This window comes from Arvicola amphibius, chromosome 6 (assembly GCF_903992535.2).
Source record: "Arvicola amphibius chromosome 6, mArvAmp1.2, whole genome shotgun sequence".
Taxonomy (NCBI): domain Eukaryota; kingdom Metazoa; phylum Chordata; class Mammalia; order Rodentia; family Cricetidae; genus Arvicola; species Arvicola amphibius.
The window spans coordinates 86,555,756-86,569,824 of NC_052052.2; the positions used below are offsets into that span (position 1 = coordinate 86,555,756).

Sequence of the window (14,069 nt, forward strand, 5' to 3'; positions counted from 1 at the left end):
CCAATGCTCACTAGAGCTGACCACAAGTCAGCTCTGCTGACCACAAGTAATCCTTGCCTTCTCCTCTCCTGTTGCTACCAGCCTCGGAAATGGCTGTTTTTGCCGAGGGGCACCTTTCAAGCACATTGGTCAGAAGCAATCACAGCATTGATTAGTTGAGACAGAAGACCTGCCTGAGTACTTTCAAGGCCTCTTGAGTATTAGTCGCCCACAGTGGAGGGATGCCATGTTGAGTATCATGTACTAGCAGGGAGCTCTCTTCAATTGACTTGTTCTGAGCCCTACCAAACAATTTCAGCTACATCCTTTTGGTGAAAACTGTGTCATAAAACACTGGTTTGGGTAATGAGCCCAAAAGTAAAGTTGAATGTTATGAACAAGGAAGATCTTGACTAGTCAGAGACAACCCTACGACAGTGTCCACAAACTGCTTTGGGAGTGATGCTACTTGGAGATCCTTTACTTTGCAATGATTAAAACTTGCAGTGAGCAAATCTTGCAGTGAGTAAATGCATCTAAAACTACCCTATGTTCTGAAATCAACACTTTCAATCTCATCTAAAGGTGCCAGAACATTTGGAAAACAAAATCGTCAAGTGTTGCTTGAAAATAAGTTGGCAGAAAACTTTTTTTAAGGCAGAAACAGAGAAACCACAAGGGGTGATATTGGGATTTCTCCAAGAATACACAGATTTTAATACTGCCATTCACTAGGGACCACAAATCTGAGTATTTCCAAATTGGAGTTGTCCATGCTTGTTAGGGTTACAGATGCTGACTTCAGCTAAGAATAATTTGTTTTTGTTTTGTTTTGTTTTCTAAATTATCTGAGAGAGACTAAAGTCTACAAATGCACAATCCCTTCTTCACAGTTATAAAGGAGGAAAAATCTTTGAAAAGCTAAGTAATAAGTTGCATTCTCCTACTTAGTGGGAAAAACTGACTCAAATTACTATGATCTATCTCTCATATTTATCCCACTTATTGCAACAGGCCATGTGTATTTGACTGTAAAAATATAATAAACTTGATTAGGATTAAAAGGTTTCTGTATCACCTCTTAAAAATTAAAAAAAATGCACTCAAAAATATCTTCCTGTACATCTGAGTTCTGGGAGGAAAAGATTTTGTTCATACACCAACCTGTTCCAATTTGAAGTGTCCAAAAATTCTGGTTCCTGTGGGCATTCACTGAGTTGACAGAATGAGTGTTCTGTCTTAGTAGTTGAGGTGCACCTTCTGCTCATGTACACATGGCTTTTTGGTTTGGTAGAAGTCAGATACCAAATTTAAAGATAAAAAAATTTTAAAAATTACTTTTTATTCTAAGTAAGTATTCTTTTTTAATATTTACTTATTTAAAATTTCCACCTCCTCTCATTTCCTTCCCACTCTCCCCCACTCCCTCTCTCCCCTCCCGTAAGTATTCTAAATTGAAGCTTCAACAATGTTTTGCATCATTTATAAATATAGAAGATACTCAGGTTTTTCAACTGACTAAAGGCGTAAGAATTTTTTTTTTGCTGGGCATTGGTGGTGTGTGCGCCCTTAATCCCAGTACTTGGGAGGCAGAGGCAGGTGGATCTCTGTGAGTTCAAGGCCAGCCTGGTCTATAAGAGCTAGTTCCAGGACAGGCTCCAAAGCTACAGAAAAACCCTGTCTCGAAAAACTAAGAAAAAAAAGGTGTAAGAATTTTTTCGTTGTTGTTTTTGTTGTTGTTGTTTGTTTGTTTGTTTGTTTGTTTTGCTGTCTAGACCAGGCTGACCTTGAATTCTGAGTTACACCTGCCTCGCCTCCCTGTGGTGGGGTTAAAGGAGTGTACCACCATGCCCAACTTAAAAAAAAAGTAAGAATTTAAAAAAGCAAAGTACTAAAGCCAGGTAGGCCTGAACTAGGAAAAGAATCAAAGTACAAATCAGCGCAACTAAAGAAAACCAGAAAGTCAAGGCAAATAGTTGTCTGTATTGCTGCTTTTTGAAATTTTTGCTGCTATTAATAGGGTGATCTGATTTAATGACTTTCTTTTTCATAGTTATGGGGTTTTTTTTTGCTTGTTTGTGTTTTTTGAGACAGTGTTTCCTGTGCAGCTCTGGCTGTTTTGGAACTCACTCTGTAGACCAGGATGGCTCAAATTCAGAGATCTACCTGCCTCTGCCTTCTGAGTGCTGAGATTAAAGATGTGTGCCACCACTGGCCGGCCCTTTTTCATATTTATTAATGAATTAAACCATCATCACTGGCTATAACCACGTGGATGAAAAGCAAAGCTCCAGGATGCAGGCAGGTATATGAGTTTTCCCCTTCACTGGTTGTCCTGGGGTTTACCACCATCAGAATCTCCAAGTGCTTGTCTAGGCACTGTCTGTAGCTCACTGCTTAAAGACTGAGCTCCACGTGGGTCTGAGTCCTCTCAACTTCAGTTCCACTTACACATCTAGTCCTCTGTTAAGTCTCAAAGCCTGGACAATTGGCTGAGGTGCCTATTTAACAGATCAAAGCGAACCTGGCTGCCAAGTTTCTCCAGCATCCCTCAGTCCTTACCTGTTACAGGGTATGGCTGACATACCCACCCCTACTTCTCCAGTCCAGGGGCTGGGCTGGCCCTTCCCCCAGAGACTCTTCCCTATATAATCCAGTCATAGTTTCCCACCCTTTTAGTACCTTTGGGCCTCCTGGCTGCTGCACTTGGTTTCCCACTCTCCCTTCCTCTCCTGCCTCTCCTCACATGACTCAGGGTCAGTTCCACTCTGGACTCTCCCAAAAGTCTGTCTCTGGCTATGTTCTCTTATCTACAGTAAACTTTCTCCTCCACCATACCTCAGAGCAGACATGTCCTTTTTATTTTTATTTTTTTATTCACATTTAGCTTCAATCCTATAAGAACCTCTGGCCAAATATAGCCATTTCCCTTTCTTTAGGTATATTCTGGCAATTTTGGCCTCCATGTCTCTTGTAGAACGTGCCCCTGGCATCTTCCTCGGTGACTTAGTATAAGTTGTGCTGCTATTTCCCAAATAATTTTCTAACTTCCCATCTTTCACGTCTACCATCAATGTCATCTGCTAAGAGGCGCTTCTGTGTTTCCTCGCTGATGCATTCTCTGTGCTGCTGCAGTGTTTGTAGATGGCACTCACCGACATTTTTAATTATGTATTTGTTAGCTTGCCACTTGTCTGTTTGCCTTTGAAATCAAAGATGAACCATATGCTTATTCATTAATATCTATGAACAGCAACCGCTGTGCCCAGCAAATGCTAAGCTCTCCAGAACTATAACAAACCTCAAGGTTGTTTTTCTTCCATTTTTCTCTGAGACTTGTCTATACTTTATCTTTCATTTTGCTATTTCATCAGAAAGTTTATAATTTAAAATATGCATACCCAACAAAGTGCTCAGAGTAGTCTAGCCTACAGGTAGTAAAAAGGACCTACCTGTATACTTACATAAGCATTTACTCATCTTTAGATATTTTCTTACCATGGCTGCTCACTAAATATATATCCAGGCCTACCCCAGTTATTTACTTCAGTTGACTGTAGAACAGGGGCAAAATCTAGAAGCCAGAGAGGGTACTCATACCCTTATTAAATGAGTCCCATTCCTGTGGTCACTACCTGTCTGACAAAATTCTGGTGTTGTCACCCTTCTGGTTTACTGAAGGTGGCCCTGCTTATTCTAATCGTTCTGTGGTTAATAGTATTTGTTCTCTCATTCTCAGCGTCTTCTTGTAGACAATAAATATAGTAACCCTAGCTATAGTTTTTTTTTTTTTTTTTTTAAAGGTGGTTACCTCTTAATACTAGCCAAGCATACAGACCTTTGCCGGGGTGGGAGTGGTCTTGGAGAATGTAGGCAATTCTTCGCCGTTTTTTTCATGCTTTAGTGGTTGTTTTTTTTCTTTCTTTCATCTGTTGACTCATTAGAAATTTAGCTGGCAAGGAATTGTACAGTGAACACGTTCAGTTCACACATATAAGTATTAGCTGACTTTGGGACTTTACATTTGCAATTACAAGTGTTGGATTCCTCTAAAATTTTTATGTTAGTTTTTCAGACTGTCTTTATTAGAAAAGACTGTTTGCAGTAACCCTACTCCACTCACAACCGAAGAGAATCAAGTTTCCCAGCCCACTTAATTTGAAAGCCTGCCAAGATAGGTGAAAGACCTTATAAATATGTAAAGCAGGAAGTTCAAATTACAGTCAAGTAAATCCCTAATGATTGATGTTCTTTTCAATACAATTAAAAGAATTTTTAAAAAGAACAAGAAAGCAGCGCATTTCCTAGACACCCCGCTAGCACCCACACCAAAGGGTGGTCCGGATTTCAGATTCAGGGTGTACTTTAGTGCTGTATTTATTTTGAATTTTACCACTTCCTGGAGGCCGGGTGGAAGGATCCAAAAAAAAAAAAAAAAAACTGGGCACCTCAGCCATTTTGTTTGTAAGGCGGAGCAGTAGAACTGGGCCGGCCAGGAAGGGGTTTGGAAGCCGTGTTCAAATGGAGTGGGGGACGAGGGAAGCTGAATATGGTTTCAACTTAGGTCAGGATTCGGCTACTTAATGCAGGGACCGTGGTGCTCGTGGCTGAGGAGGGCCCTAGGGGAAGTCACACCGAACACACTCAGACAGACTTCTCTTCCAAATGGCCGCGTCCGCATCCACATCCCCCACGGACGCCGTCTCGCGTGGAGCCTCCCCACGCGCGGCGCGTAAGGGCGTGCCCAGATGCTCCGAGGACGCGGCCGCTGCCATTGTTGTGCTTGTCACTTAATCCCGAGCCCCGACTCGGGCCCGGGCGGCGGCGCTCTCCCGAGCCCGGTAAAATGGCACAGTCGTGCATTCTTTCCGAGCTGCGGGAGGCGGGAGCGAGGAGCGAGCTGGGCGGCCGCCAGCCAATCAGCGTGCCCGCCCGCCGCCAGCGCAAAGTTGTTACCCCGAGCCTCCCGCCGCCGCCCGCTCCGCAGCCTCCAGCTTGCTCCAGTCCCTCGAACGCCCTCGGATCCTGCGGCTGCCCGCCCCGCTCCGCCGCCCCTCCATGGAGGAAAGTCTCACTTTTGATTACCAAATATTTTCAGGATGTTTGAAGATCCGAACGCTAACCCGGAGGCTGTTTTTCTGGACAACCCAGTCCCCAGCCTATATTGTTACAATTTTTTTTTGAGGGCTGGTTGCTGCTTTGCCTACCCTGATGGTAAGTTTATAATTTTAAACATTCTTGGTGTTACTTCTTTGAAAGGAGATCAGATAAGAGATTTTCATTGTGTTTCTTCTCACAAAACCAATCTTTGTATTTTTCTTTAGCTTCGATCTGTGCACGTTCCACGTAATTTTGTCTGGTTAATTTTACCAAAAGGAAAAAAAAAAACATTTTTTTTCTCCAATTGTTAGAGATAAACATATATAATGAAATTATACTTTAATTGCTGTGAACTACAGGGGAACTCAGATGTTTCAAGATGGATTTTTTTTTTGTGTGCCAGCAATGTTGGTAGTACCAAATATGTACATATCCTCTTTATAAAAATTATCTATTGCCTGATTTGTACAGAGTAAATTATCAACAAGCAACACTACCGTTGTAGTTTTTATTTTTTTTAATAGACCTATTGTGATCCCTTGATGGAGTACTTGAATACAAACTACAGAAAGCAGCTCTGGTGTAAGGAAGGTGGAGATTGACATAACCGGGTTTAAGTTATGGCTGTTGCTAAATAGTGGCTTTTTTTATTGCTGAGCGGATCTAACTTGTGGTCTAGGATGTGATTTCTCTAAAGCTCTTTGTCGATTCATCTCTGTAGATCTATCTTAGGTTTCTCCGAAAATGTACATTTGGGAGACATTTTGTAATTTTTGGTATTTTTCTAGTTTTCTTCTTTTTGCACACGGTGGGAGATTTTTTTTTTTTTTTGTTCTGCATTGATCTGTGTTGGTGGCGCTGTAGTGCTCCTCAACAATTTGTCAGTTTACTAAAAGAAAAAGGAAGAAAAAAGGTGGGGCAAGATTTTATCTATTATCCTTTAATTTTCATAAAGAAAGTTCAATTTGGTCAGCTATATTATTTAAGCATTTTCTGTGCACTGTGCACCATGGTGAGAGCAGACATGTCGTCACATCCAATTCAGAGGACATTATGGGCAAGCATGCAGTTGGCAGTTGTGTTTGATCTGAGCTGATTTATTATCTCCACCAGATTCTTTAATAAAAAGCTGGCGTTTACCCTCTCTATCCTCACTAGCATTTGATATTTATATTTTTCTTATATTACAAAACCATGCCCATTAGTACCTTTCACCTTAACAAAACATTTGAGTATTAGTTCCTTGGACACTGTAAAAGTTGAATTTCATTTTGAATCAAGGGAATTCTCAAATACCTATTCTGAGTCTGTCTTGAAGATGTTCTAGTACCTTGTCTTGTCCATTTTGTTTTGAGCTGCTCCTTGAATTGAATTTATAGATAGCGTTGTTGTTTGTTTCTTTTAAGCAAATATTTTTGGAACTAAGATTTTTTTAAGACTACTACACACCTACTTTTAACTTAAAAATATCGATGTGCACACATGTAAGGATGGGTTACATCTTGTTCTTGAGAGTTATCTGATTAGAGAATATGGGATTTAGGCCCAAGCCTGCTAGGAACAAAAATATGTCACAATATGACATTGGTTTAACTGGTCTCTGTAAACATTTAGTTGTTTGTGGAAATAATAGGGATGCTCTCAGTTCAGAAAGAAAGTGGGAGGAATTATACCTTGAAACGTATTATTTGCCAAATAAAATAAAAACAACTAAAAGGCATCAGGGTTTCTGATTAATAGGTTCTGTCTTGAGAGAGAATGTCGTGTTGTTAAATGTCTTTATTTACTCTGAAATACATACGTGCCTTTCTCACTACCTTTAGCCGTCTGGAGAGAAAGAATGTGTGAAATAAGTAAAAAAAAATAATCAATGTTGTCCTAGAATCATGTTTATCTCTTCCCTTGAAACTTCAGAAATGATTAATGCCCAATGCCTGTATTTGTTTATACCGTGCTCAGAAGGTTGGTCCGCCGACCCATTTCATTTCCTCTCTTTGTAGAGTCCTAGATTCAAGTGTGGCTTCTGACAGTATAGATTGTATATGGGTGAAATATGCAGGTGTAAATGTATTATTTAACCTGCTTTAAAATTGCCCTCAACGACTTAAGTTCTCCGAAGTTGATCAGCCTGAAATAAATAGACCGTCCAGCATATTTATTGCTAAAACATTCTGTTATCCACAATGCAGGCAATTTTTCATTTTGTTCAGTTTCTGAAGCTAGCAGTGGTTTGCCTAATGTCACCTCTTTTGAGAGCAAACCTGAACTGGGAAGTCCATCGCAGCTAATGCACTCCTCTTTGTTTCTCCTGACTATACATCATTGATTATGAAGTACCATTAGAGTTCACGTCGTTATTTTGAAAATACCCATAGACGTTTCTGTCACACAATACTCTTCCCAGATGTGACTTTCCCTCATTGTGAAGTAAAACAATTCCCTGTTTTATATTATTCTCCATTTTAAAATGTACCTGGTTGCTTCGTTTTAGCTCTGGATTCTTGGGGAATCAATTCTTCTTAATTGATGACATTTTATAGACATTTAGTGCATGAGTTTGGTGTGGTTATGCTTTGAATTATAAGACCAAATTTTTCTTTTGATCATTAAAAATTCTTTATAAAATTTAACATATAGAGAAGTAGTAGTTAGTGTTTTCATGACAGTAATTGCTAGATCATGGGCAACCAAAAATATTTTTTTCCAAATTTTGCTATGTCATCTCAGCCAAATTGATACTTTTTTGCACATATTTTTTATCAGAGACAGTAGTAGCAAGTAACAAAATTGATTCTATTAAATATCGTGTTGTGTGTGTGTGTGTGTTGTGTGTGTGTGTATGTCTAATGTGTGTTGTATGTGTGTACGCTGCCATCCCTCTTGTGGAGGGAGAGATTAAGTACAGTGAAATGGTCAGGAAACAGGTTGCAGAAGGAAAGATACAGAAGACAGGGACAGGCTTTAAGTTGGATTCTAAACAATATGGTTCAGAAAAATGAACTTTGATCTTCAATAATAGGAATAAACTGAAGATTATATTCAAATTTAATGTACTGAACCAACATAGTTTACTAATTCCTTACGATGTGGTCGTTGGTGTTCCCAGGCTAGCCAAACCCCTAGGTAATAGGTAACAGTAGGATGAGGCAGCAAAGGGGAAAAGAATTTAGAGATGCGAGGTAGATGTGGTGCTGACCACACTCAGGGCTAGGCTCCCTTAACTGGGGGTGAACTTTTTAAGGAAGACTTTCTACTCTCTGAATGCCACGTCAATCCAGATCTGAAGTTGCATGTTTTAAATGCTGCTGTTTTTGTCCTTCTTGCACATATTCGCCTCTTCTCTTGTATTTCTTGAACACGTGCAGATATTCTACAAAGGCAATCTACTCTTCCTGGCATGGTGTTGCCAAAGAAAGAAAAATAATATGCAAAATGGGTGTGTGTTCTGACTTGGTTTTGATCTTTCCACATGGCCCTCAAATGAAGACGCCAGGCAGAACATAATGCAGAGATAAGGATTTCATTCTTGAAAAGATAAGCATGGTTTATGCTTGCTGTAACACTGATTTACCAGGGGTTTTGGATGCTTGAGATCAGGCTCTCCTCCGTCTATAGGACAAGATACTGGGTCACAGTAATAGAGAGAGAAGGGAAAGATTCTTCTCTTATGCACCCGAAAGCCCAACATGGCTCCCTGTTCTAATGATGGTTTAAATCTGAGGCCTTAGGTGTGGGGTGTTCCCGCTTGGAGCCAGGTATAATTTCTAGAGGAGGAAAATGTTTAAATTTAGACCTGTTTGTATGGATCTGAAAAAGAACATCATTTGGGCACCAAGTATTCACAGCCAGCTTAGGGAGCTGGACCTTCATATCTTAGCTATAGCACAGACAGATACTACATAACTAGATAACAGCCTCATGTTTGTTCCCGTTACAATGCACTAAGTCCAGCATTGGCTTATTTGTGTAAGAAACCACTTGAGAGGAGTTTGGGGTGTGTCTCTGAGCTCCATTTCTTTGTTTGTTGTATTGATGTTCACGATTCAACCCACAATCCTACATGTTAACTTGAAAAAAAAAAACTGGAGAGATGGCTCAGTGGTTAAGAGCACTGACTGCTCTTCCAGAAGACCCAGGTTAAATTCCCAGCATCCACATGGCAGCTCACAACTGTAACTCCATCCTACATTCTCACACAGACAGACAGACATGCAGTCAAGACACTAATGCACATAAAAAGCAAACAACACAAAAAACTGTTAAGCTGGGTTACAGTGACACAAGATTCAGGGTTTCAAAGCCAGCCTGGGATTTAGGAAATTCCTGTCTCAACAAGAAAAGAAAGAAAGAACCCAAACCAAAGACAACAGCAACAAAAAGATGTTATATAATGATTCTTTATATTTATTTATTTTTTTCAAGACAGACTTTCTCTGTGTAACAGCCCTGGCTGTCCTGGAACTGCTCTGTAGACCAGTCTGGCCTCGAACTCATAGAGATCCTCCTGCCTCTTCTTCCGAGTGCTGGTATTAAAGGTGTGCGCCACCAGTCCTGGCTCATCATTTTTATAAATGTATTTTGTACATTTTACTCACATAGCAATGACTCCAACATCACTGTGTTATCAACCTTTACAGTGTTATAGACAAATAAAAGGAGTAACCAAACACCACATTAGAAGTAATTCCAAATTTTGAGGCAAAGTCTCTCACTGCAACCCAGTGTTACACCAATTAAGCTATGCTGGCTGGCAAGAAAGCCCCGGGGATCCCACCTGCCTTAGCTGCCCTCCTGTTCTGAGATTCCAGGCCATGACACCCTGCCTGGCTTCTCGTATGTGTGCTGGTCATCTGATCCGAGGTCCTCATCTACACAGCAAGTTCTTTACTGCCCAAGCCACCTCAGCACTCCTTTTAATATGCACTCCTATTTTTAAATCTTCTGTAGCAATATCTGACATACGACAGAATTTTAAAGAGAGAGAAAACAATTATTTTATGAAGTTAATCCATTAGACATCTAGCTGATGTTTAATTTGCTGAGGCAAGTGTGGAGCAGGAAAGTCAAATGAATGTTATTTCTGCACAGACAAACAGCAGAAAGAACAGTTAAGGAGTTGTAGTGATTTAAAACAGCAAACTTAGTGACAGAACCAGGTAGCTCAGTACTATAAGCTATGTTAATCACCTAATTTGTTTTGGTACCTACATCTGATAATGATGTTAAAATTGGGTGTATTATTATTTAACTAAGTAGTTTTGGAGGAAAGCCAGCTCTAGGTCTGACTGCCTAGCTCATCTATTTTATATACCTTCTTGGGGGTTTTCTCCTTTGACATCAGTGATATCAAGATGGCTGCTGAGATGCAAGCATCAGTCTAGGATCACGGTTTTCATAATCAGGAGACTTTCTGTTTTTGCAAGAAATGTCCTTTCCCAGAAGCACAGAGGTCACTGGACACTCTTTACCTAGTCCCTCAAGGAGATGAGATGAATTCTTAGAAGGTGGGTGCTTGCTGGGTGTCCAGAATTCAGTGTCATTAGCTTGTATTTGCTTTGTGTAGACTTAACTGTGTGTACACTCTGGAGTAATGAAGGCTTAGTATCATCTGTGTTCATGGTGACCAGACTAGTCACAGAATGAGCTAATTTGAAAATGAACAACCAGGGCTGGAGAGATGGCTCGGCAGTTAAGAGCACTGTGCCTCTTCCAGAGGACCCACGTTCAATTCCCAGCCTTTACATGGCAGCTCACGACCACTGTAACTCCCATTCCAGGCATCCTGCCGCCTTCTTCTGGCTTCCACAGGCACCGCCCTGTATCTGGTGCATGTTAAACAAACAGTAGCAGCACTCAACTGGAGCATGGGTCCTGCAGCTAGAGCTCTCTCTGAACCTGTGCACGAAGTAGGCTAGGACAGTTAAGCTCACCTTTATGGAGGAAACTGGCAGAGAAAGTGCCACACCTTGGGCTTGACCCACATTACCTAGTAAATGAAAAACTAGAGCTTAGACACTCACCTCTTCCCCACTGCCACGTTAGATATCTGTAAATTTGCATTATGTGAGTTGACACATTTTAAATGCATGATATGCTATAACTACATAATTTTCTAGTGAATTTATTTGTTATTTTATAACCAATAATCATTTCACGGGAGGAGTGATCCTCATTTAGCGGTGATATACATCTGAAATTTTCTTTAAAATTTTCTTATTATTACTCTCATGTGCATGTGTGATTCCTGGTATGTACGTATGGAAGTCAGACAACAGCTTGTGGGAGTTGGTTCTCTCTTTTCATCTGGGGATTTTGGAATCAGACTCAGTCATCAGGCTTGTGATGCAAGGGTTCTTACCTGCAGAGTGATCACCCCGGCCCTACTTCTGATGTTCTCTATGTTGAGTTAGTTTAAGGTACCCTTGTATGACATCATTAAGCATATCTAATGAGATTCTTTCAGAAGCTGGTTTTTACAAATTTTAAACTTATGAAAATGAATTACATTCAAAAAACAAACCTTGTTGAAATAAGGAAATTCACTACTCTTCAAATTAAGTTCAGATAGAATGATGGCTTCTGTTTTTATATATATATAAGGCCAGATTTAGGTTCTAAAACAACTCATCAGATAAAGGTGCTGGATGCACAAACCTAATGGCTTGGGCTCGAGTCTTGGAAGACACAGGTGGATGAAGAAAACCAGCTCCTGAAAGCTGTTCTCTGCATGTACACATGCCTGAGCATGTGTAATAGTAACAATAACTTAAGAAAAACTAAATAAAATGTTTCAGTCATTTGCATCGTCAGGTTATAAGAAGAAAGCCTTTGCCTGGGGGACATTTTTGGGAGGATGTGCAATACTTAGGTCAGTGGGTGTAAAATTTTTAGCACCTGGGTGGTTTATGAAAATACAGAGTGCTAGGTTTGCAGCCCCTCTGATTCTGTATTCAGATGTAGGCGCGTGTTCTTTGAGAATATTTCTCTTTAAGCCAGTTGTCAAATGACTTGTCATGCACTCCTTCGGGGTACACCCTCAGAGAGCACTGCCGGCCTGTATGCACTCCTTGGGGTACACCCTCAGAGAGTACTGCTGGCCTGTATGCACTCCTTCCTCAGAGAGCACTGCCCAGTACATTCAGGCTATAAAACTGTGATACTTAATTAGACCTCAAAAAAATCACAACACTGTTATTTTAAGTGGCAGACATAATGAATGAATACATGTTGCTGTTATATATAGGTAGGCAGGGCAGCCTCAAGAACCACAATCGTTGACAAAGACTTGGTGGGTGTTGATTTCCCAATTGGAATTTGTTGGCTGCGCAATTCTCACACTTGTGTTGCAGCAATGGGGGGGGGGGGGGAGGTGTCCCAGTCTGGATTGCTGCTAAGATTTATAAGTTCATTCTTTCTCCCTCAAACTTTGTTAAATTAAAAAGCATGACATTTTTTGAATTTCAAAAAAGCAACCCACAATTTACAAGTCATTTGGAAATCAGGTAAAAGCACTTTACTGATTTTGGTTCAATGGGAAGTTGCAGTGGGCTCTGCTCTGCCATCTTCCTGGCTGTCCTCAGCCTTGTATCCCACCAGCCATGAATAACCCCACTCATTGATAGGACTTGGTTTCCAAGTGTCTGAGAAAGGGAAGCTGTCATTGCCAGCGACCTATATTTAGCCCTGGAAACTCAGGCTGACTCCACAGATCACTGGAAATTCTACCTCTTCCAAGGCAAAGGTCACAACCCCCAGTTGGAAAGCACTGTTATTGTGCCAAGGCTTAAAGAGGACTTTAATCACCTTACTTCCCCATTAGGAAGCTCCAAGACTTAAAGAGCGTTTAGCTCTGAAGACCTTCACTTTTTTAATTTCTACCTGAGTTGGGGGAAGGAGCAGCTAACTCATGGTCCTTACTTTTCCTCAGAAGCCAGTAGACCCTTTCAGTCTGCCCTTCCATTCAGCTGGAGTTCTTGCCAGGAAAATGTTGTGACCTTCAAAGAGGTGTGCGTACTGTGCCCCAGAATCTAGAAGAGTCTGAGGCTTAGGCGGTAAAGGTGGCTTGCCTCTAAGTCTCATGACCTGAGGCCAATTCCTGGGACCTACATGGCAGAAGGAGAGAGAATCTATTCCCCAAAATTGTCTTCTGACCTCCTCATGCAGAACAGGGTGCTTACTGTTGTGTACATGTGTGTGCAGAAACACACAAATACAAATTTATCGTTCAGTAACCCATTTAGTAATAGACTCGACTCACTTAAAATGGCATAAAACTCACGGTTTCTACAATGCACTGGTCTACTTGCTATATGCATCTATAGATGCCTAATTTTGAATTAATTTAAACTTTGAAGTTCCAGTTTTTCAACTGTACTGCCTGCATTTCAAGTGGTTACTTAGTAGTGACTTCTGTACTGGGAAGCATGACGATGAAACATTCCTCTGGTTCTAGAAGGCTCTCTTGGGTAGCCCTGGTCCACAATGTGTCTGCATCCTCCACACTGTGGCAGGTTCACACTGTTATCAATGCTGCTCATGTATATGCACTGTGTTTATTCATCTATGTACTGTGTGGTCTAGAGCCTCGTACTTTATGTCGGGGCTGCCCTCTCAGCCTGCTGTCTACCTGTGGGTCACCCAGAAACTTGCAGATCGAATGCCTAGGGACTCACCTCAGGAGATCCTGAGTTATTGATCTGTCCAGGAGCTGGACATAGTGTTTCCACTGGTTTTCATGGTCTAGGCAGCTCGAGGCTGAGCACCTAGATCAGTAAGCTAATGACTATTGAAGCTAGCCGCAAAGCCGGAAACTCCAGAACAGCTGTGAGTGGACTAGACCTGCCACTCTTATATAGTAACTAGATATCCTGCGCACAGAGGGTGGACGACGGAAAGTAAGTAGAGGAAAACTGCACAGTCCAGCCTGTTGTGTGAAGGGAAACAGTAAACAGAAGGCCCACGCCACACAGACTTTAGCTAAGGGAGAGACC

General features: G+C 41.1%; 1 protein-coding gene across 1 annotated transcript in view; it reads left to right on the top strand.

The window, feature by feature from the left end:
* Window positions 1–4,967: 4,967 nt before the first annotated feature.
* Epc1 (enhancer of polycomb homolog 1) overlaps window positions 4,968–14,069 on the top strand; it is a 90,831-nt gene continuing 81,729 nt past the window's right edge. The window contains exon 1 of the mRNA XM_038333071.1: window positions 4,968–5,193. Within this exon, the coding sequence (XP_038188999.1) occupies window positions 5,191–5,193 (3 nt within the window). The 5' untranslated portion in view covers window positions 4,968–5,190. The remainder of the gene's footprint in view (window positions 5,194–14,069) is intronic.